The 25,446-nt window shown below is 42.3% G+C and overlaps 1 protein-coding gene across 1 annotated transcript in view; it reads right to left on the bottom strand.

The window, feature by feature from the left end:
• The window catches only part of trpm6 (transient receptor potential cation channel, subfamily M, member 6), a 118,893-nt gene that overhangs the window by 21,339 nt on the left and 72,108 nt on the right, over window positions 1-25,446 (bottom strand). Inside the window, exons 25-31 of the mRNA XM_078396261.1 lie at window positions 21,912-22,044; window positions 13,461-14,614; window positions 10,661-10,773; window positions 7,260-7,392; window positions 4,885-4,982; window positions 3,498-3,553; window positions 846-868 (exon numbers count right to left, since the gene is read on the bottom strand). Coding sequence (XP_078252387.1) covers window positions 846-868; window positions 3,498-3,553; window positions 4,885-4,982; window positions 7,260-7,392; window positions 10,661-10,773; window positions 13,461-14,614; window positions 21,912-22,044 — 1,710 coding nt within the window. The remainder of the gene's footprint in view (window positions 1-845; window positions 869-3,497; window positions 3,554-4,884; window positions 4,983-7,259; window positions 7,393-10,660; window positions 10,774-13,460; window positions 14,615-21,911; window positions 22,045-25,446) is intronic.

Genomic DNA, 25,446 nt, shown 5'->3' with positions numbered 1-25,446 from the left:
GCCAGATCCATTATCGGGTTAATGGTTCCCTGTAATCAGGGTATGTTTTTGTGGGAATGGGGAGAGAGAGAGAACAGGTACTGGAGATGTGTAGAGTGAGTTCCAGCAATGGTTAAAATGGAAGCAAGAGGTTCCAACTTTTATAATAATGCCAGGAAAAGAGATAGTCTACATTTCCTGGTGAGGAATGCATGCCAGGGGCGGTAGTGGAGTCAGATGCATTAGTGGCATTTAAGAGACATTTATATAGGCAAGTGTATAGGCAGGAAATGGAGGGACATGGATCACGTGCTGTCAGAGGAGATTAATTTAATCTGACATCATGTTGGACACAGACATTGTGGGCCGAAGGGCCTGTCCCTGTTCTTTGTAGTATAAAGAAGCAATCCTGCATCACTGTTATAATAAAGTAAAAAAAGGTGATTCCATCCAGAAATACCACAACTGGAGAAATCATAATGCTTCTGGAGAGAATTGGCTGAGAAAGCATAGACATCACTGAGTTTTCAATCCAGCAGGTAGAAAGCTTCAATTGGTGTTTATTTTTCACTTAATCTCACTGTATAAACTGGCACAGTATATGGGTGGGAGCAACTGCAATATAGTGAGACAAATCAGTGTCCCACATGGTATTGCATGGGTCTGACAGAGATAGGGGAGATTTAATCATTCTAATGGCCAGCAAATAGCTTGGGAACAGAGATTAGTTTCGAAGAGAAAAAGAGGTTAGAGAGATGGAGCAATTTAGGACAAAGATTCCTGAGCTTGGAGAACTCGGCAGCTGAAGGTGTGGTTTAAGGTATGGCCAGAGAGATTTAAAAGACAAGACAAGAACTACTACTTACCATCAATAATGCATGAATTTGACCTATAGTGGGTGGAAGGAAAGCACACAATGACACAGTGAAGCTAAATTAACAACTCAATTACTCAGTTTAACATAAAGAAAACCTTCAGAGTTCTTTACAGTTTGTAGGGAAATCCTTTTTAGAATGCCTTAGAATGTAGGTTCACTATCAAATTCTGAGATATTAAAAATAAAATGACACATTCCAAGACAGAAAGTACCATCATATCATAACATTGGATCTCTCTCTCCCTCCTCCCCTCCTTCCCACCCTCCCCCTCTGTCCTACTCCTCCCTCCCATTTCTCCCCTCTCCCCCCCCAAGCCCCCCACTGCACCTCCAATAAAATATTGTCAGCAAAGTGGGAACAGCTCTAAGAACATTTTAGCCCATATTATGCATGTGATAGACACAAAAAGCTGGAGTAACTCATTGGGACAGGCAGCATCTCTGGAGAGAAGGAATGCCTGACATTTCGGGTTGAAACCCTTCTTAGGAAACTGTAACACCGTGGCAAGCTGAAAATAAAGTAGCTGGGCTGTGGTGCCAGATAGGGTCATGGAAACACTGATTTTTTTTAAGGGAATTGGATCTCCGTTGAAAAAGGGCAACAATCTAGCCCGATGGGGAAGGAATAATGGAGTGGAAGTTGGATAATTCTTTCAAAGTGCTGGTCTGGAGAACAGTGGGTCAAATAACTTTCCTAAAAATATACAATCTCAGAGTCATGGAGAGATACAGCATAGAAACAAAACCTTTCCCCAGCAGGTAGGCACTGACCACTTACGCTAATCTATATTAATGCCATTTTTTATCCTACAGTAATCTGGTTTCATTACTAACAGCAATTGCATCACTAACAGTAACAGTCCCACATTACTAACAGCAATTGTATTACTAATAGTAATTACTAAGAGTAACCGTCCAACATTACTAACAGTAATTGCAAGGCTAGCAGTAGTAGCTAAAGCAAAAATTAAAACATATATTTTATGGCAGCCAACAATTCTTAGACTCTAAGGTTATGCCCCATCAGTATTTTATCCTACTGATTTCAACATGGGTACAAGTGTTGGTTTAGCCAGTTATCACGTCACTAAGGTAGTGATGGATCACATGTACACTGCAGTTTAATCTCTAATTAAACTTTACTTGTTGATCCCTAACACAATGTTCACAGCGAGAAACAGCTTATCCTGCAACCCATGATAATACAATAGAAAACTATGCTGCAGATGCTGGGATTTGACACAAAGCAGGAAATGCTGGAAAGAGAAACCAGCTAACATTTCAAATCAGGTACTTTTCGTCGTCAGAATTAAGGAAGAGTGGTAGGTGGAAATACAGGAGAGAGGAGGAGAGGAGAAGATGTGACTCGTGGTGGGACAATTTCTACTGGATCCAGCATGATCCCACATCACATCTTGCCCTCTCCTCCCCTTCCTGCCTTTTGCAGGACTGCTCACTTCAGGATTTTCCAGACCACTCTTTCTTCTCATCCCACGGAACCACCTCCTCCTCCACATGCAAGCAGAGGAGATATAAAATATGTTCATGCACCTCTTCCCTTGCCACAGTCCAAGGAAACAAACAACCATTCCTGGTGAAGAAGTGATTCACTTGCACTTTTTGAAATCTAGTGTACTTATGTTCACAATCTTCTCCACCTCGACATTGAAGAAACAAACACAGATTGGATGACTGCTTTGCAGGGGTAATCCAAAATGACCTGATACATGCAATTTCAATTCTCAATCTCACTTTTTTTTCTCCAGCTTTCTCCCCCCCTACACCAATCAGTCTGCATTATTGCACAGTACTGTAACCATGCATCAGAGTTGAAGATGAGTGATGTGGAAAATAGGGCACCAGAGTGCAGTAAACACACAGGTATTGGTCCAAATACTCAGCAGGTCAGGTTGCACTGGAAAAATAGGAAATAACATTTCACATTGTTGATCTTTCTCAAAAGTGGTGAAAGTTATAATGGAGGTTAGCCGTGGAAATGTCACCTCTTTTCCCACTAATTGTGTCTGACCTCTTCAGAATAATTAGTTTATTCTGTTTTTATATCAAATTGCATCCACAGAATTTTGCAACTATTGTTATTTAAACAGGGCAATAGAAGTAATTTAGGGGTGGCACGTTGGTGCAGCAGTAGGGTTGCAGCCTGACAGCGCCAGAGACCCGGGTTTCATATTGACTACGGGTTCTGGCTGCATGGAGTCTGTACGTTCTTCCTGTGACATGCATAGGTTTCCCTGTGTGTTCCGGATTCCTCCCACGCTCTAAAGACGTACAACGTTTGTAGGTTAATTGGCTTTGGTAAAATTGTAAATTGTCCCTTTTGTGTGTAGGATAGTGTTAGTGTCCTGTGTTTACTGTTCAACGCGGACTCAATGGGCTGAAGATCCTGTATCGATGCGCTGTATCTCTTCAACTAAACTAAACTTATTGGTTTACAGATGGATTATTGTTTGTGAGTGCATGCTTGCGATATATGGGCAGGGGCGGTAGATGGGATTGGCTGCAATTTTAAACCCCCCCCCCCCAGAGGCCGAATGGTATAAAAAAAATGTAGTTCTACCTCAACCGATAAGAAGTGGGCACATAAAAGTGGACTAATGTAAAAAACTACTGAAATACTTACGAGGATTTCCTGCTTAAATGACTCCTATTCTGCCAAAGCGATCCATCAGCCAAATCCTGAAAATGGAGAAATATTACGTTAAATCAGTTTTATACATTTCAGAATATTTTTTGTTTTCATTCTGCCTCTCTTCACTGGTCAGAAGTTGCCATGGAGATATAAAGCAGTTTGCACAACACTGGACACTAGTGGCAAGATCTAGCCAACCCACAAATCAGCAGAGGGTAAGAAAATAACACGATTCATAAAATGTTAGACTTGCTTCCATCAACAACTGTTGAATAAACTCTAAAACTGTAATAAAGTTGAGAATGCATGGATGTCAACAAAAGTGCAATACTCTGAATGTTGAATACTTTATGTTGAATTATTTTGTATAAATATGCACATCCAAGACAGCAAACAATTATTGTTGTGTAGGAAGGAACTGCAGATGCTGGTTTACACCGAAGATAAACACAAAATGCTGGAGTAACTCAGTGGGACAGGCAGCATCTCTGGAGAGAAGGAATGGGTGACATTTCTGGTTGAGATCCTTCTTCAGACTAATTTATAAATAGTTATACTATATAGTTAACAATTATAGTTGATGCCACTTTTATTTTGTTCCTCTAATCAATATTTCATGCTCTTTGGCTGTCAAATTAGAGTTAAATGTTTGGATACATTGTCTACTTCCATGGGCCACTACAGACAGAGGACTGAGTACCTTGGCCAGTCCAGCAAACGATCCTGTAACCCAGGTCAAATACCTGGGCAAGACGGGGACCACAATGGAAGTGTTGGCTTCTGTTACACGTGCTCAGTTAGTAGGCACTAATGACCGTGGATATCACTGTTCACATTAGATCAAATGGTCTCACTTCAATCTAGCAGATCTCTCTTCCAAACAGATTGGAGTGATAGAGATACACAGCAGAGAAGCAAAATCCTTCAGGCCAACCTGTCCATCTAGAGGGTGATACAATGACGCAGTGGTAAAGTTGCTTCCATTCTGTGCCAGAGACCAGAGTGCTGTCTGTATGGAGTTTGTACTCCACGTGACCACAGGGATTTTCTCCAGGTCGTTGGCCTTTAGGAGGTAATAAGCTATTTTTTTCCTCAATGTAGGATGACAAACTCTTTGTCCAGGTTACAATTCAGATTGGGAAGAAAACATTTGCAACACTAATTTCTCCAAGATATTATTTTAAGAAACCTTTTGTAAAAAAAAAACCATTAGGTGACATTGATAATGTATGCACTTCCAACAGAGTTTTTCGGTACCGTGAATTTTATGCTAATAAAACTGATTCTATTCAGCTGTATGAAATAAAGTACAAATCTACAACCTACACATTAATATGCAGGTGCTAATGCTATAGAAATATGCACAAGAAGGCATCACCTCCAATGAAGTCCTCAAAACCTCACTGTATGGCTTGGATAGTGTGTTGGTATCTGGATTGTGAACATTTTCATTTGAACAACTGTCTGCCTCATAACCTATTAAAGCAAAGTACAAGGGACAAGAATTTCAGTGTTGTATATCTTAATAGTAATTAATAATGCATCTTCTAGGAGTAAATGTTGTTATATTATTTAAAAAAGGGAAATTACACTTATTTTCATTAAGTGTAAAACTGACCTGTGATAAATGAATTTGATCTGGATCATAACTGGGGTTAAAAATGTATAAGAATTGCTAACTACGTATGCCAACATTTCCCCTTTCCTAACTCACTACAACATTCCAGCCCAGTCTAGATTTGGATGGACCCCAACTTATCACCAAGAGATGAAAGTTTTATATATTGCTGAACAGATGATAACCAGATTCAATGGTTCAATGGTTCAAAGGCATAGAAACAATGAACTGCAGATATTGGTTTATACCAAATATAGACACAAAGTGTCTATAGTAACTCAGCCAGTCAGGCAGCATCTCTGGAGAAAAAAAGTTGGGGGTTGACGTTTGGGGTCAGACTGCAGAAGGATTCCGACCTGAAAGGTCACCAATCCTTTTTCTCCAGAGATGTTGCCTGGCCTGCTGAGTTACTCCAGCACTTTGTATCTACAATTGTATCTACAAGGATTCTTTAGTTCAATGGTATAGTTACCTATAAAGATAACTTGCCTGAAAGGCTTTATCCCCAAATCAATTCCAAACAAAAAGCCCATAAGCTCAAATAAACATAAAGGAAACTTAAAAACCCTACATTTAGTACAGACATGGGAGATAAATGGATGCTCAAAATTAAACTCCTCCCGCATTCCATCAATCCACCACTATGACATGCTTAAATGCTAATGGGTGAGAATTCAATTGCAGAACGGCAGCATGCAATTTGATGCTGTGAGGAATGGTGTGACATTCCCTGGAGAAGCTATTTTCATATCATTATAACATTGTATGAGAGGCATAGATAGGGTAGATAGTGAGAACATTTTATCTGAGTGTAGAAAAAACAAAGACGAGAGAGCATTGCATTAATGTGAGAGAAGCAAAGTTCAAAGGAAAGTAGGCTTTTTTTAATATACAGAGGGTGGTGGATTGCACTGCCAGGGGTGGCGGTGAAAGCAGATGCAACAGTACTATTTAAGAAGCTTTTTGATAGGCACATTGCTCTGCACGGAATGGAGGGATATGGATGTGTGCAGGGGAGATTAATGTAACTTGGCATCATATTCAGCATGGACATTGTGTTCTATGTCCTATGTCACATGGAGTATTAGTCCAGTGCGGCGTCAAATCTGACTGTCAATATTTTCATGTCTCTTTAGCCATTTTACAAAACAAATTCAAAAGCAATGTTTAATTATTCTCCTATTTCTACCTTCTAACTCTAACTTTTGAAAACCTGAAATGACAGCAAGATAATTTTTTTAAGAAGAATTTCTGAAGAAGGGTCTCGACCCGAAACGTCACCTATTACTTTTCTCCAGAGATGTGCTGAGGTACTCCGGCTACCTTTAAATTTAAAGTGTCTATCTTTAAAAAAAAATTAATCTCACCTTCTTTCCCCTTTGGTTGCTATTCCACAACCATATATCCCCCATTAAAATCAATAGGTTCTCTGATCATGCGCCATATCTAACATTATGCTGTAAGAATCTCACTAGGACTAAGCTGTGATAGTCAAAAAAAAATCAGTAAATCCAGAACTTGCGTGAAACCCCTAACTAATGGCGCAGGATTTGCTAAACATCAACACTTCTGTTCAGAACTACCAGCATTAGCCAACAAACCTTACTCCCCCAGGATGAAAATATCAAATACTAGAGGGCATACAAAATGTGTAAGAACATACCCCGAGGAGATAAGAAGGGTTTCAACCCGAAAGGTCACCCATTCCTTCTCTCCAGAGATGCTGCCTGTCCCGCTGAGTTACTCCAGCATTTTGTGTCTACTAGAGGGCATAGCTTTAAGGAAAGAGTGGAAACGTTTAAAGTAGATGTGCAGGGCCTGTCTTTTACACGGAGGATGGTGAGTTCCTGGAACGTGATGCCAGGGGTGGTGGTGGAGATAGATGCAATAGTGGTGTTTAAGAGACATGAATTGGCACGTGGATGTGCAGGGAATGGAGGGAGCAAATAGGAGTGAGTTAGTCGTGGCATCATGTTTGGCACAGACATTGTGGGCCAATGGGTCTATTTCTGTTCCAGCTTCCACCCCAATGTTCTAAAACCCACCCCAATGATCTAAAACCCACCCCAATGATTACACTAATTGAACATTTGATTTTCCAGTTTATTACGCAAGAGACGTGTAAAGAAACATACTGATCTGGTTGAAAGTGGAAACAGTTAACCAGTTTGTGTGACTTTCTTTCTCTTTCACATTCTTCTCACTTCCAACGTAGCTTTGTTGATCAGAGTCCAGACTCTCCCGAGAGCATCCATCCACAGTGATGACCTGCATCAAACCATATTGAGTACTTTATTCTACAGGAAATACACAGAAAGTTTACATCGGGGTAAAGTGTATAGCCACCATCTTTATCTTCAGCTTCCACAATCCCTCCAGCTCAGAGGCTGTGCTGGAGAACTGAAGCAGCGGCCAGTCCACAAAGGGAGATAAAGCTTGGAAAATCCCAAAGATTTCTATCCAAGACGGATCAGAGTTAACATAGAACATAGTTCTTGCAAAGTTAAGAATATCAATGGGTATAAAACATTAAAGGACAAATTCAATCAACTTGATTAGGTTGTAATCAGCTCAAGAATTCTTCCTGGAAACCAACTTATATTAATTAGATGGATGAAATGTTTAGATGGAATGATATGGCCCAGGAAAGGTAAGGCAAGATAAGATATTATGAAGAAATAACATGGCCTTGGTGAGAATATCAACTGCTTTTGTTTTGTTTTTTGCTAATCAAAAGAATCTTTTGCATCTGCACTGGTACTAAATTGAAAAGAATAAGTTAATCAAGTCTGCCTGAATATTTTCTTAAGCATTGATCAAAGACTTAAAGATATGAATGTCAAGTCGACTGACAACAATCTATATGGAAACATTAGCAGTACATGTGAGGGTTTTCTTGGATGCAGATATCAATGTATGGAACAGGCTAAAGAATATAAAGGACAGTAAAAGCTTCTTTAGGTATGTTAAGAGAAAAGGATTAGTAAAGACAAATGTGGATCCCTTGAAGGCAGAAACGGGTGAAATTATTATGGGGAAGAAGGAAATGGCAGAAGAGTTGAACAGGTACTTTGGATCAGTCTTCACTAAGGAAGACACAAACAATCTCCCAGATGTACTAGAGGACAGAGGATCTAGGGAGACAAAGGAACTGAAAGAAATTTGCATTCGGCAAGAAATCGTATTGGGTAGACTGATAGGACTGAAGGCTGATAAATCCTGATGGTCTACATACCAAGGAGGTGGCTCTAGAAATCGTGGACGCATTGGTGATCATTTTCCAATGTTCAATAGATTCAGGATCAGTTTCTGTGGATTGGAGGGTAGCTAATGTTACCCCACTTTTCAAGAAAGGAGCGAGAGAGAAAACGGGAAATTATAGATGTTAGCCTGACATTGGTCATGGGGAAGACGCTGGAGTCAATTATTAAAGAGGTAATAACGGCACATTTGGATAGCAGCAAATGGATTGGTCCAAGTCAGCATGGATTTATGAAGAGGAAATCCTGCTTGACTAATCTCCTGGAATGTTTTGAGGATGTGACAAGTAAAATGGATGAAGGAGAGCCAGTGGATGTAGTGTATCTAGACTTTCAGAAAGCCTTTGATGAGGTCCCACACGGAGATTGGTGAGCAAAATTAGAGTACATGGTATTGGGGGTAGGGTATTGACATGGATAGAGAATTGGTTGGCAGACAGGAAGCAAAGTGTAGGAATAAACGGGTCCTTTTCAGAATGGCAGGCAGTGACGAGTGGAGTGCCGCAAGGCTCAGTGCTGGGGCTGCAACTATTTACAATATATATTAATGATTTGGATGATGGAATTAGAAGTAACACTGGCAGGTTTGCAGATGATACAAAGCTGGGTGGCAGTGTGAACAGAGAAGAGGATGTTAGGAGGTTGCAGGGTGACTTGGACAGGTTGAGTGAGTGGGCAGATGCATGGCAGATGCAGTATAATGTAGATAAATGTGAGGTTATCCACTTTGGCGGCAAGGAGGCAGATTATTATCTCCATGGTGTCAGATTAGGTAAAGAGGAAGTGCAACGAAACCTGGGTGTCATTGTACACCAGTCACTGAAAGTAGGCGTGCAGGTACAGCAGGCAGAGAACAAAGCTAATGGCATTTTGGCCTTTATAATGAGAGGATTTGAGTATAGGAGCAAAGAGGTCCTTCTGCAGTTGTATAGGACCCTGGTGTGACCACATCTGGAATATTGTGTGCAGTTTTGATCTCCTAATTTGAGGAAGGACGTCTTTGCTAGTGAGGTAGTGCAGCATAGGTGCACGAGGTTAATCCCTGGGATGGCGGGACTGTCATGTGAGGAAAGATTGGAAAGATGGCTTGTATTCACTGGAGTTTAGAAGGATGAGAGGGGATCTTATAGAGGGGTATAAAATTATAAAAGGACTGGACAATTTAGATGCAGGAAAAATGTTCCCAATGTGGGGGAGTCCAGAACCAGGGGCCACAGTCTAAGAATAAAGGGGAGGCCATTTAAAACTAAGTTGAGAAGAAACTTTTTCACCCAGAGAGTTGTAAACTTGTGGAATTCTCTGCCACAGAAGGCAGTGGAGGCCAATTCACTGGATGAATTTAGAAGAGAGTTAGATGGAGCTCTAGGGGCTAGTGGAATCAGGGGATATGGGGAGAAGACAGGCACAGGTTACTGATTGTGAATGATCAGCCATGATCACAATGAATGGCGGTGCTGGCTCGAAGGGCCAAATGGCCTCCTCCTGCACCTATTTTCTATGTTTACAGTCATTCACAATGCAGCTGAATACAAAAAAATTGACATGATTTGGAACCTGGTTTCCCACCATCCTTCTGAGAGGGATGGTGGTCTACTGTGTGCAGTCGAATAGAAAACATTACAAGGTTCGCAAGGAAAGTGCACCAAATCACATTGCTACAAGGCTCCTATTGACTTAGGTTTCTTATTGCCACGTTTACTGAGGTACGGTGAAAAGCTTTGTTTTGCATGTTGTCCGATGAGATCAGATAACACTATATAAAATACAATCAAGTCAAGCTCAAGTACAACAGATAGAGTAAAGTACAGAGTACAAAATATAATTCTTCGCATTGTAGCTCATCAGTTTCACAGACAAAGTCCAATGTCCACAATTGGATTGAGGTGAATGAGACAGTACACTAGCTAATGGATGGACCATTCAGATGCCTGATAACAGAAGGGAAGAAGCTCTGTCTCTCAGTCTGGTGGTGCACACTTTCAAGCATTTGCACCATTTGCCGGACGGGCGCAGGGAGAAGGAAGAATGAAATGGGGTGGGACGTCTTTGATCAACGTTTGTTGCTTTTCCAAGACAGCGTGAAGTGTAGATGGAGTCAATGATGGGAAGACTGGTCTATGTGATGGACAGATCTATCTACAACTCTCTACAATTACTTGCGGTCTTGGACAGAGCTGTCCCCAAACTTATACATAAATCTATATATGCAAGTTCTGTTTGGTGTAAATAGCATTGGCATTTCAGTTACCACTAAGTATGTTTCCTCTCTTACCTACCGGTACTTGCAGATTTGGACATTTCTTTTGTTCTCTTGAAGTTGCTTTCTCGTAATTTTGTGACTTTGTTTTTGACCTCATTGAGTGGTAACGTTGTGATGATTTTGTAAAGGCTGAAGTTGGGAAAAAACATACTTAAGTTAAAAATATACAGAGCAGAATGCAAATATGAGATGACTTTTCATTTCAGGCGCAGATTATTACAGCGAAGGCAAAATCTGAACATCGGATTAAATCATGTTTGCCACCAACATGATAGAGTGATCTGGATGGCATGCAGAACTTGGACAGACTTCAACAGACTCTCGAGGTGGGTGGCATTCATCAGTTTGATAAAGGGACAATTCAGTGAACTAATTTGGCAATGGAAGTAACTAGAGAACTGTACAATCAGTTGGCTAATCAAACGTAAACCAGAGAGAGTTTATTTTGAACCACATAAATCAATAGACGGTGGGTCAAAGGGTCTGTTTCCATGCTATATCTCTAAAGTCTAAACGCAACTGCCTTGATGAAGGCTTTTGTTAAGGATGTTAATCATCATAATTGAAATTACACTAAGTTTATTTGAGAGCTCTTTGACAGCTTTTCCAGATATTTACTTTATGCAGTGAGTTCATACAATGCCAATCCTTATGCTCACCTCCAATTATTACACCATATCACTGAGGTAATAATGCAGAGCAATTATGCACAATACTAAGTAATCTGCTATTTAAACGTATTGGTTATGTCATGTATTTTTCCAGGACAGTGTATGAATGCTAAACCAACTTGTAACCTCCGCATCTTGACATACAATGACTAAGTTGTTGATACTCAGTTAATTTATGGATTTAAGTAGATACTGGATTGGTGCTTTAATGTCTCTTATTCCAAAAAGATCTTTCTTCCATCAAGTGAGTATTTTGTGTTATTTGTTGCTTACCAGGGGAAATGTGGGGATGGCTGTACGGCTGATGGGATGGCAAGATTGTGTCATGAGAAGAAATTAGGTCAACTCGGACTGTAGTCATGAGAGTTTCAACAAATGAGAGGTGTTGAAAGATAAAAAAATTATGACACAACTTTCTCTGGCTGGATGCAAAGAGGATCCTTGTCCTGGCCAGGAGATCTAGAATTTGGAGTCACAATCTCCAATCTGAGGTTTCCACTTGCTTAAAAATATCCATCCAGCCAATGAAAAACAAGGTAGCAGGCCATAATGATGACTGTCCAGTGGCTCCAAGATCCATCATTATGAAGTGCTTTGAGAGGCTGCACGTCAACTCCAGCCTCTCAGACAGCCTGTTGAAGCACAGATGCACCTCAAGACTGCATGGTTGGCCCTCTGCTCTGGTCTACTTGCACCCAAGACTGTGACTAAGGACAACTCCAGTGCCGTCTATAAATTTGACAAGGACACTACTTTGGTTGTCTGAATTGTAGGTGGTGAGGAGTCAGCAAGTGGAGGGGAGAGGGAGCATCCATTTGAGTGACGCCTCAAAAACAACTCGCGTTCAAAGACAACACAATCAAGGAACTAATCGTACAATTCAAAAAGGGGAAGTTGGGAGACCAAGTGCCAGTTTTCATTGGAGCATTGACAATGGAGAGAGTTTGCACCCTCAAATTCTTGGGTGCTATCATATCAGCTGATTTGTCCTGGATCCAGCATATAGATGTAACCACAAAACAGACCTGTCAGTGCCTCTACTTTCTCAAAGGGATTCAGCATGTCATAGAATACTTTAGTTTCCTTCACTTGAGAGATGCAACACGAAAACTCCCCCTTTGGCCCACCGAGTCCACGCTGACCAGCAATCACCCCGGACCAGCACTATAGTAAAATAGTTTACAATTTTACCAGTAAAATAGTTTACAATTTTTACCGAAGCCAATTAATCTACACGCCTACACATCTGTGAAGTGCGTGAGGAAGCTAGAGCACCTGGAGAAAACCCATGTGGTCACAGGGAGAACATACAAACTCTGTACAGACAACACCCATGGTCAGGATCGAACCTGGGTCTCTGGTGCTGTAAGGCGGAAGCTCTACTGCTGCGCCACTGTGCTGCCCCAAACAACACCCCAATACTCGAACAAGCTTCTACATGTACTATAATAAGGATCTTGACTGGCCATACAGTGGCCTAGTATGGCAATTCCAATGCACAAGAACACAGGAGGTTGCAGAGAGCGGTGGACTTGGCCCTGTCCATCTTGGGTACAGATCTCCTCTCCATTGATAGCATCTACATGAGATGCGGATTCAAGAAGGTCGCATCTATCATAAAGGATCCCCAGCATCCGGACCATGCCCTCTTCTGGCTGCGAGAAGTGCAGAAGCCTGAAGTACAAAGGTGCCAGATTCAGGAACAACTAATTTCCTACAACTATCAGATTCTTGAACTAACCTGCATAACCCTAACCCTACCTTGGCAACAGAACACTACAGACCACATCTTGCATTAACATGGACCTGGGGTTTTTTCTACTTGTGGTTTGCACAATTGCTTTATGGGGGTTTATTTATTAGAAATTCTATATGTAACTAATGTGTAATGTATTTTTAAGTTATATTTTTATGTTTGTCTCATTCCAAGTACCTGTGAAGCTGTGGCAAGTAAGATTGTCATTGTATCTGTATCTCACCATACTTGTGCATAAGACAGTAAACTCGACTTGATTAGTTACTGCAAAATGTGTGAAAAAATTAAAACCACAAATTATAAAGCAATCTTTTTTTAACTTTAGCTTTTGCCTTATTGTTAGGCATTGGAGCTTTAGGAACGCGACAAAATGTAATCACACCAAAGACCTTTCATTTTACTTTTCCGCAACTGATTTTCTTCCTTTTGAATCTTCAACCTAAAGCTGTTCCATCGGGAGAAGCTCTGTTTCCTCAGTGGATTTATCCAGTAGGAAATACTGTTGCATTTGTGTTTGGAGAAAGGTGCCAGACATTCCGTGCTGTGTCCAGACGTGTCTGAGTTCCATGAGAGGGATCGAGACTTTCTCACATGCGCATGGCATGATCCACCATCCCCATAAGCACGGTCCACATTGAGTAAAGAATGCGCACATTTTACATTTTGTTTCTTTAAACTTGCACCAAAGATCCCTTGTTCATCATCTTCATTGAATGCCCAGTTGACGTAACCACCATCGCTGTGGCGTGTCGGTACCAGGGAAGCATCATTAATAGCGGGAAGAGCCAGTGAGCTCAATGAAAGTTTATCATCCCTCAGAGGTGGCACGTGACCAACATCCCACTGTTTGCCATCACAATCGTCAGCTTCATCATGGTTGGGGACCGTCCTTTGAAAGCTGTGCTGTAACGGGATACTACAAAGACCCTCGTCTTGCTTCTGAACTATCAGGTTTAACTTGCTAAATGTTGGAATGTTCGGAAGTGACATATTGAAGCGGACCTCTGTACACTTGGGGCTTTCAAGAGGTGAGGGGAGTAGGAATAACTGTTCACATTTATGTGGTGACATGGGCTCAGACGACACCACAGACGTGACTGTAGCAGCTTCCAATTCATTTTGCTCAGGAAGCATTTGATCCATATATGATGTTGGATAGCCATCACCCTGCTTTTCCGATTCAGGTGATTCATTTCTAACACCTGCATTGTGATAACACAAGTTCTGAAAGAGTGAAGATGGATTGCTGTAATAATTTTCCTTTGTTTGAAGCTCAACAGAAAAATTATCTAACGGGTTCAAATGAATCTCATTGGAGTGGCTTTGTGGCAACTTTCGATGATCAGTGTTTTCTGTGCTTTTCCCCAGGAATGCCTCGTCCACTTTTAAACTGTCCACAGCGGAGATCACTTTCAGGGTGTCCACGGTGAGAGCCGAGAGGTCCTGCAGGTGTCCAAGTTGGCTGTCCAAAGAGTGCAAGGATTCCTTGACAAAGTGAACTTTCTCATTTACTTCCTTCAAATGCACAGCCATTTCTTCCACTCTGGGGGAAAAAGGCACATTTTAGACTGAAGAACGGTCCCAACCCAAAAATGACACCAATCCATTTTCTCCACAGATACTGCCTGACCCACTGAGTTACTCCACCATTTTGTGTCTATCTTTGTCTACATTTTAGACATATTGTTTTGCTTACATTTACCACATTATAGAACATAGAACAGTACAGCATAAGAACAGGCCATTCGGCCCACAATGTTTGTGCTGAACATGCGGCAAAGACCATTTCTTATTACCAACAATTCATCATATCCTTCCATTCTTATCTGAAGCAACATGATAGAATGCCCATCCGACATGCCTTGAAATGTTATAGAGTGTTAAAGTTGCAAAGTAATTAAAAATTGCTGTTGTTGATTTGGAATCCAACACAACACTCGACAATGATCATGCCCCCAATGGCAAGGAGTTATGAACCATATTTCAATCCAAACAGAAACATGGATTTATCAAATTTGTGGGCAAAACTAACTCGAATAATAACCCGCATTTTCTTGTTCAAAGTTCATGCCAACTTCCAACAGAATAATGCATAAACATTCATCAACAGTAAGATGCAGTACAGAATGCCACAGGAGATCCTTCTTCCCTGTGGCTATCAAATTGTACAACTCCGCCCCCTTCTGTCGTGGGATAGACTGACTCCCCCCCACCCCCCCCCCCCCCCAATCTTTGAACATCCCTAATCCTTTCCACTCGGCAGTTTAATTTCATGTTTCATGTATCCTGTGTATTATGACTGTTGGCAGATCAATTTTCTTCCTGGGATAAATAAAGTTCTATCATATCGTATCCCTCTCCCCACACCCCCTTTCCTATTTCTCCATTTCTCCTTGTCTTTGGGGAGGAATCCAGAGTGTAATGATGACTAGATGGAAGTATATAAAATTATGAAAAGCACAGGTTGGGTTGTCAGTCAGAATCTTTCTCCCCCAGATGGAAATGCTAAATACTTAAGGCATAGCCTTACGGCCAGTTGCGTGGGGGCTTCTACACAGAGAGTGGTGGATACCTGGATCGTGCTGCCTGAGGTAGTGATAGAAGTAGATATAACTGCAACATTTAAGAGTTAGGTAAGCACATGAGAAAGTGGAGATGAAAGGACATGGATCACACGCAGGCAAAGGAAATTAATTTAACTAGGCATCATGTTCGGCGGAGAAATTGTGGGCTGAGGGTTTGTTTCTGTGTTGTACTGTTCTATGTTGCTATAGAATGGGAGAAGAGAAACTGCCACGAACAAGACAGAAAACATTGCCAGTCTTGGCAAATCTGCGAGGCAAAATGTGGCGCTGAGGCAAAGCCGAAGAGACCTACGTTGGGCAGAGCAGTGGTAGTAGGGGACTCCATCGTGAAAGGTACAGACAGGGGTTTCTGCGGCAACAAGGGGGATTCAAGGATGGTGTTTCGCCTCCCTGGTGCCAGGATCCAGGACGTCACGGACCGAGTGCAGGGCATCCTCAAGGGTGAAGGTGAGCAGCCGAACGTGGTAGTGCATGTCGGCACAAACGACGTCGGGAAAAAGTGGAAAGATATTCAGAGCTCGGAAGATTGCTGAAAAGCAGGCCCTCCAGGGTGGTTATCTCCGCTTTGCTTCCAGTTCCACGTGCTGGTGAAGGCAGGAACAGGGAGATAGTGGATCTGAATGTGTGGCTGAGGAGCTGGTGCAGGGAGCAGAGATTTAGATTCTTAGACCACTGGGATCTGTTTTGGGGTAAGGGTGAAATGTACAAAAGGGACGGGTTGCATCTCGGCAGGGAGGGGACCAGCCTGTCAGGCAAGTTAGCCACTGCTACACGGGTGGTTTTAAACTAAATAGTGGGGGGGGGGGGGGGGGTTGTCAAATGGAACAGATAAAGATGGAGTTAAAGGGAAAGAGGGTAAAGGAAAGACCCCAGAATTAGCGGGACAGAAAGCTCACGATGGGATAGGAGAGTATGGCCAATTGTAATAGGAATCGATGTGCAAGGTGAGATGAGTAATGGATTAACAGTATTATATATGAATGTGCGAAGTATAAGAAGTAAAGTGGATGAGCTTGAGGCTTAGTTAGAGATTGGTAGATATGACATTGTGGGGATTACAGAGACGTGGCTGCAGGAGGATCGGGGCTGGGAACTGAATATTCAGGGTTATACGTCCTATAGAAAGGACAAAACTGATCTCCCGGTGGCCGAGCACTTTAACTCCCCCTCCCATTCCCAGTCTGACCTCTCTGTCATGGGCCTCCTCCAGTGCCATAGTGAGGCCCCTCCGGAAATTGGAGGAACAGCACCTCATATTTCGCCTGGGCAGTTTGCAGCCCGGTGGTATGAACGTCGACTTCTCCAACTTTAGATAGCTCCTCTGTCCCTCCCTTCCCCTCCTCCTTCCCAGATCTCCCACTGTCTTCCTGTCTCCACCTATATCCTTCCTTTGTCCCGCCGCCCTGACATCAGTCTGAAGAAGGGTCTCGACCCGAAACGTCACCCATTCCTTCTCTCCCGAGATGCTGCCCGAGGCAGAGGAGGTGGGGTAGCTCTGTTGGTGAGGGATGAAATTCAGTCCCTTGTGAGGGGTGACATGGGGACTGACGATGTAGAGTCGCTGTGGACAGAGTTGAGGAATTGTAAAGGTAAGAAGACACTAATGGGAGTTATCTAGAGGTCCCCAAACAGTAGCCTGGATATAAGGTGTAAGTTGCAGCACGAGTTAAAACTGGCATGTAACAAAGGTAATGCCACTGTGGTTATCGGGCATTTCAATATGCAGGTAGATTGGGAAAATCAGGTTGGTTCTGGACCCCAAGAAAGGAAGTTTGTAGAGTGCCTCCGAGATGGATTCTTAGAGCAGCTTGTACTGGAGCCTACCAGAGAGAAGGCAATTCTGGATTTATTATTGTCCAATGAAGCAGATTTAATAAAGGAACTCAAGGTAAAGGAACCGCTTGGAGGTAGTGACCATAATATGATTAGTTTAAATCTGCAATTTGAGAGGGAGAAGGTTAAATCAGAAATATCAGGGTTGCAGTTGAACAAAGGGGACTATGAAGGCATGAGAGAGGAGCTGGCCAAGGTAGACTGGAAATGGATCCTAGCAGGAATGACGGTGGAACAGCAATGACGGGAATTTTTGGGCATAATCCAGAAGATGCAGGATCATTTCATTCCAAAGAGGAAGAAAGATTCTAAGGGGAGTCAGAGGCAACCGTGGCTGACAAATGAAGTTAGGGATGGAATAAAACTAAAAGAAAAGATGTATAACATAGCAAAGAATAGCGGGAAGCCAGAGGATTGGGAAACTTACAGAAGGTCACAAAAAGGGTAATATGGGCTGACAAGATGAAGTACGAGGGGAAGCTAGCCAAGAATATAAAGAAGGACAGTAAAAGCTTGTTTAGGTATGTTAAGAGAAAAAGATTAGTAAAGACAACTGTGGGTCCCTTGAAGGCAGAAACGAGTGAAATTATTATGGGGAACAAGGACATGGCAGAAGAGTTGAACAGGTACTTTGGATCAGTCTTCACTAAGGAAGACACAATCTCCCAGATGTACTAGAGAACTGAGGATCTAAGGAGACAGAGGAACTGAAATAAATTTGCAATAGGCGAGAAATAGTATTGGGTAGACTGATGGGACTAAAGGCTGATAAATCCCCAGGGCCTGATGGTCTGCATCCCAAGGTACTCAAGGAGGTACTCTAGAAATCATGGACGCATTGGTGATCATTTTCCAATGTTCAATAAATTCAGGATCAGTTCCTGTGGATTGGAGGGTAGTTAATGTTATCCCACTTTTCAAGAAAGGTGCGACAGAGAAAGCGTGGAATTATAGACCAGTTAGCCTGACATCGGTGGTGGGGAAGATGCTGGAGTCAATTATTAAAGAGGTAATAACGGCGCATATGGATAGCAGTAACAGGATTTGTCCAAGTCAGCATGGATTTATGATGGGGAAATCCTTCTGGATTTTCTGGAATTTTTTGAGGATTTGACAAGTAAAATGGATGAAGGAGAGCCAGTGGATGTAATGTATCTAGACTTTCAGAAGCCTTTGATAAGGTCCCACACAGGAGGTTGGTGAGCTAAATTAGAGCACATGGTATTGGGGGTAGGGTATTGACATGGATAGAGAATTGTTTGGCAGACAGGAAGCAAAGAGGACGAATAAACGCGTCCTTTTCAGAATGGCAGGCAGTGGCGAGTGGAGTGCCGCAAGGCTTGGTGCTGGGGCCGCAACTATTTACAATATATATTAATGATTTGGATATTTATTCACAAAATGCTGGAGTAACTCAGCGGGTCAGGCAGCATCTCAGGAGAGAAGGAATGGACGACATTTCGGGTCGAGACCCTTCTTCAGACTGAATTACAACTAATACTAGCAAGTGTGCAGATGACACAAAGCTGGGTGGCAGTGTGAACAGCAAAGAGGATGTTAGGAGGTTGCAGGGTGACTTGGACAGGTTGAGTGAGTGGGCAGATGCATGACAGATGCAGTATAATGTAGATAAATGTGAGGTTATCCACTTTGGTGGCAAAAACAAGGAGGCAGATTATTATCTCAATGGTGTCAGATTAGGTAAACCAAAAGTGCAACGAGACCTATGTGTCCTTGTACACCAGTCACTGAAAGTAAGCGTGCAGGTACAGCACACAGTGAAGAAAGCTAATGGCATGTTGGCCTTTAAAACAAGGGGATTTGAGTATAGGAGCAAAGAGGTCCTTCAGTTGTTTGGGCCCTGGTGAGACCACATCTGGAGTATTGTGTGCAGTTTTGGTCTCCTAATTTGAGGAAGGATGTCCTTGCTATTGAGGCAGTGCAGCGTAGGTTCACGAGGTTAATCCCTGGGATGGCGGGACTGTAATTTGAGGAAAGATTGGAATGACTGGGCTTGTATTCACTGGAGTTTAGAAGGATGAGAGGGGATCTTATACAGACTTAAAAAATTATAAAAGGACTGGACCAACTTGATGCAGGAAAAATGTTCCCAATGTTGGGGGAGTCCAGAACCAGGGGCCACAGTCTAAGAATAAAGGGGAGGCCATTTAAATCTGAGGTGAGAAGAAACTTTTTCACCCAGGGAGTTGTAAATTTGTGGAATTCTCGGCCACAGAAGGCAGTGGAGGTCAATTCACTGGATGAATTTAAAAGAGAGTTAGATGGAGCTCTAGGGGCTAGTGGAATCAAGGGATATGGGGAGAAGGCAGGCATAGGTTACTGATTGTGGATGATCAGTCATGATCACAATGAATGGTGGTGCTGGCTCGAAGGGCCAAATGGTCTCCTCCTGCAACTATTTTCTATGTTAAGGCATTAATCAGGCAGAGGCAATGCAGCAGGCCCTACACTGGGAAAACCTGCACTACAAAATTGAACAGTGACGATCCTTGTCAGACCAGTACATTGTCAGCCTAACAGCAAACAATGCTCAGGTATAGGAGCACAAAAGAATGTATTTTCACTAAATGTGAAACACATAACAGGAAAGACTATTCACAAGACTTTTCACATGGCTTCCTGCTGTTTGAGATAATGCCATTATTCAGTGGATCATGCTGCAGCCATAGCATAATGGCACAATAATTCTGGTACTTCCGCATTTTAACTGAATTTAGCAATCTAATTTCCTGTAAGCATTTATTCAGTCAAGATGCTTTCCACTGTTCCGAGATACGAGGTTGGCACAGTGGCACAGTGGTAGAGTTGCTGCCTTATAGCACCAGGTTCGATCCTAACTACAGGTGCTGTCTGTACGGAGTTTGCACGTTCTCCCTGTGAACGCATGGGTTTTCTCTGGGTGCTTTGTTTTCCTCCCACATCCCAAAGACGTGCAGGTTTGGAGGTTAATTGGCTTCAGTAAATTGTCCCTGGTATATTGGATAGAACTAGGGTATGGGTGATTGTTGGTAGGCTCGGACTCTGTGGGTCAAATACCAGTTTCCACGCAGTAGATCTAAACTAAACTAATATGGAATGATGTGACTTGGAGGCCAGCTTGCAAGTAATGGTACTTCCACCCTTCCCTTGTACTTCCACATGGCAGAGATTATGGCATTGGAGGTGGTTCTAAGGAGCCATTGTGAATTGTTCTTATGTATTGAGAAGATAGTACTGTATAACCTGCGATACTTGACATTCACAATGCAAAGACTGGGTATTTATAGTGGTGGGTGAAAAGCCAATGGAACTGAGTGCTTTGTCCTGGGTGGTGTTGAGTTTGGAGAGCATTGTTGGAGCAGCACACTGCCAAACAAGGGGAGAATATGTTATCACTCTCTTGACTGGGGCTTTTTAGCTGGTGGAAAATCACTGGGAAGTCAGTGCCCTTTGCATCAGAATAATGTTTCTCCCCTGCTCCTAAAGCCACTTTACAGGGTTTGAATTAATCACTGGATTATTAGTCTAGACCCCTGGACTAACATTGGCATAACCACTGCTATGTTGGTTTCTCTTATTTTTACAAACTTTTTGTTTTCAACAGGTTTGCCAGCCAAAATATGTTAGCTATGTTCCATTAAGGTCATTTTAATTTTAGTCTCAAATTCTTTGGCAAACTTGTCCACAGATAACCATAGAACTAATATATGATGGCAAGGTAGTTGGACAACTTTCAGATTTTTCTATGGTATGTTATAAACTTAGAAAGCAAGAAACTGCTGATGCAGTTTTACCCAAAAGCACACAAAGTGCTGGAGTAACTCAATGGGCCATTTCTGGAGAACCTGGATAGGTGATGTTTCTGGATGGGACCCTTCTGAGGTCAAGAGTCTGAAAAAGGGTCCTGATCCGAAACGTCACCTATCCATGTTCTTCAAAGATGCTTCTTGACCTACTGAGTTACTCCAGCACCTTGTGTCCTTTTATAATATAAGCTTAGTGTTGCAATTGGTAACATTATTGTACTTTCAGCTTTGAGCCTGGAGTTTAATCGAGCTTGCAACGATGAAAAAGGCATTTTACCAGCATTGGCAAGTAAAGGCGGTGTGAACGGGTTAAACTGAGTTTCTGTAAAGTTTGATGTGGGCATCAACAAAGATTCCAAAAATCATCTAATTGCAGCATAACAGGAACGGAAAAGTGTCACAAAAGGAACGGAAAAGTGTCATATTAGTGTAGTAGAGAGAGGAAGATGCATTTTCGGAACAGATTTCAGTGAGCATTATATATGAGTCATACATGATCCAGGGGTGTTTCCTGCTGACACTGGGTGAAAAATGGTCCCAGTTCAGGCATTCCTCACTTTAATGAGTAAAAAGCTTACAGATAACGCCATAATTCAAAAAATTGCTGGAGATTTACCTTTCCGTTGTTACTCGAATTCTTTCGTTGTCACTTGAATGAAGATGCTCATTTTTCTCGTGAAAGTATTTCTCAACACACAGTTCTTCAAAGTCATGAAGCTTTTTCAACTCCTCCTTACTCAGATACAACTCTATTCAAAACAGAATCACTTTTAATTATTAAGTTAAATATCCAGCAAAAAGCAAGTGCATCGTTTAAAAAAATAATAATTTAATTCCTGAAATTTAAAAAAAAAAGAAAATCTGAAAGAATAAATAAAACCAGATTATGTTTACTTCCTTTGTCTCATGATCTTCCAACACCACTAATCTTATGTCAAATCTTCTAGTGAGATATCAGTTGGCTTGCTCCTTAGTGACTATCGTAACTGGGGCTGCCACACCGCTCCCCAGCACCATGGTCTCCTATTATTTTTTCTGCAATGAATTAGTTTTACTTACATGGTTAACACAGGTTTGGAGGGATATGGGCCAAACGTGGCCAGGTGGGACTAGTGTAGCTGGTACATGTTGGCCGGTGTGGGCAAGTTGGGCCGAAGGGCTTGTTTCCACACTGTATCACTCTATGACTACAAAGGTGAGGAGGGGATAAATTTATGAGGAACATGAGTGGCAACATTTTTATTACATAAAGTATGGTATGTATATGGAATGAGCTGCTAAAGGAGGTAGTTGAGGCAGGTGCTATCACAACGTTCAAAACACATATGGACAGGTACATGGATAGGATAGATTTAGAAAGATATGGGCCAAATGCAGGCAGGTGGGACTAGTGTAGATGGGGCATGTTGGTCAGTGTGGACAAGTTGTGCCATAGGGCCTGTTTCCATGCTGGATAACTCTATGACAAGTTTCAGTTTGAACAGAGTAGGGGCATAAAGATGTTGGTGTGGACCTCACATGCACAAAAATTCCCATTTTCAGCACCACATAAACCTTGATGTCTTATGTGATGTTCGATATCTCTATCAAGAAGTGGAATGTCCCATGGCCAGTTTTGGCATTACCTCCAACATTGAACTCTATCCCACTTTGATTTGGCCATAAGTATACTGATGTTAAAGTGAGCTCAATGCAAAAGACAGCATCATTCAAAGTCACAAGTTTTCTCTCTCTTTAATTGATATATTTAGATATCTTTGAGATTCTATGCAGTCTAAATAATCATCAATCAACAAATTGGGGGAAAAGGATTTCGATATTTCCAGGTTATGTTTTTACACAGACCCATCCATTCATGAAATATCCAGTGGAGGGCAGCAAAGTATCATAACTGGTGAAGCAGTGGATTGGCAAAACCTTTCAGAATTCTTTAAACATTTCAATTAAACATTAGAATCACAGGTCAAAAATATTTGCAGTATCCTCTTGATGAACTTCCATGGAAATCTTACTATTAGTTTAGAGATACAGCGTAGAAACAGGCCCTTTGGTCTATCGAGTCAATGCCGACATCAATCACACCATACACTAGTTCCATGTTATCCCATCTTCGCATCCAACACACACCAGGAGCAATTTACAGAAGCCAATTGATCTACAAACTCACAAGGTAACAGGGTCAAAGTCCACACAGATGACAGCTCAGGTCAGGATCGAACTCGGGTCCCTGGCGCTGTGAGGCAGCAACTCTACCCGTTGTGCCACTGTGCTGCCCATCTGACCTGAAGAAGCAGTCCAAAATGTGGCCTATCCATTCCCTCCACACATGCTGATAAGTTACTTCAGCGCTCAAGTTGTTCAAGATGCCTAAACACAACAGGTTCCACCCTCACCCAGAAATACCTGCGATAGTCTTATGTGGGAGAACTATATCATCACATGCCACACCACATGACCACCATATACCAAGTCTATAAGGAACCCAGCAGCAGATTGGGGGAGATGTATTTGGTTAAAAACTGCTCAGTCTCATGCTTCATATGTGATAGGAGCAGATTAGACCATTCAGCCTTTCAAGTCTACTCCGCCATTCAATCATGGTTGATCTACCTTTCCCTCTCAACCCCATTCTCCTGCCTTCTCCCCATAACCCCTTACACCCAAACTAATCAAGTATCTATCTATCTCTGCCTTAAAAATATCCATTGACTTAGCCTCCACAACCCTCTGTGGCAATGAATTCCACAGATTCACCACCCACTGACTAAAGAAATTCCTCCTCATCACCTTCCTAAAATAACATCCTTTTATTCTGAGACTATGACCTCTGGTCCTAGACTATCCCATAAGTGGAAACATCCTTACCACATCTACTCTTTTCAGGCTCTGCACTATTCGGTAAGTTTCAATGAGGTGTCCCCTGATCCTGCTAAACTCCAACAAGTAGAGGCCAGTGCCGTCAAATGCCCATCATATGTTAATCCACTCATTCCTGGGATCATTCTATCATTCTCGTATACCTCCCCTGGACCCTCTCCAGCACTAGCACATCCTTCCTCAGATATGGGGCCCAAAATTGTTCACAACGCTTGTAGCCTGGTCAGGGACCAGTTGTGGTCTGAGAATATGATCATAATTTGGGCCCTCAAAATATTTTTGAAAGCTAAAATCAGATTTACGAACAGGGACAAGAGGGACAGATGTGATCATCTCTGGCTAGGACCCAGGTACTCTTCCTTCCCGAGGTGAAGCTTTCTTTGGGGTGAGGCTCCTGCTCTTTGCCTAGCACCTCCCTGCAGAATCATGGGTGTGACTTGCACACTGGAGGAAGCTGCTGGCTGGGGATTGTCCACCTGATATTCCTCTCCAATGTTGCAACATTCACAGGTCAATGCCATAATGCAGCATTTCACATACTGTACACTGTGGTGTGTACACCATTGGTTCTATTTACTAGTTATGTACATCTGCACTTGATGTTTAGTTCAATTTAGAGGCTCAGCATGGAAACAGGCTCTTCGGCCCACCGTCCACATTGACTATCGATCACCTGTTCACACAGGTTCTATGTTAATCACATCCACTCCTGACAAGGGGAAAAGGGCAATGTACAGCGGTCAATTAACCTACAAGCCTGCTCGTCTTTGGAATATGGGAGGAAACAGGAGCACCTGGAGGAAACCTATGCGGTCACAAAGAGCATGCAAACTCCACACAGACAGCACCCGACATCAGGATCGAACTTAGGTCTCTGGTGCCGTGAGACAACAGCTCTACCAGCCGTGACTATCATTTTATTTCATGATCCCAAGGCCACCTTCAAACCAGAATGCAGACCGGATTGAACTCATTATGAACCCTGTAATTATTCATGCTGCACTGCATGTGAAACATTATCAAGACTCCAACTGCTGTGATGGGAAAAGAAGCATTGAATGCACTTTACTGCCAATGCAGAGAAAAGCACTGCGCGTTCTCAAAAGTAAATTTAAAATTGTCATCGTCCTCAGCATAACACATGGCAACCGTAAAAAGTAACCTGTGCCGTAGCTCACCCATGGAAACCACATTATGCAAACCACTAAATGCTTTCACTAAAGAAAGACACAAAATGCTGGAGTAACAGAGAGACAGGCAGCATCTCTGGAGAG

The sequence above is a fragment of the Rhinoraja longicauda genome, chromosome 3 (assembly GCF_053455715.1).
Source record: "Rhinoraja longicauda isolate Sanriku21f chromosome 3, sRhiLon1.1, whole genome shotgun sequence".
Taxonomy (NCBI): Eukaryota; Metazoa; Chordata; class Chondrichthyes; order Rajiformes; family Arhynchobatidae; genus Rhinoraja; species Rhinoraja longicauda.
This window is presented reverse-complemented; position numbering and strand designations above follow the sequence as displayed.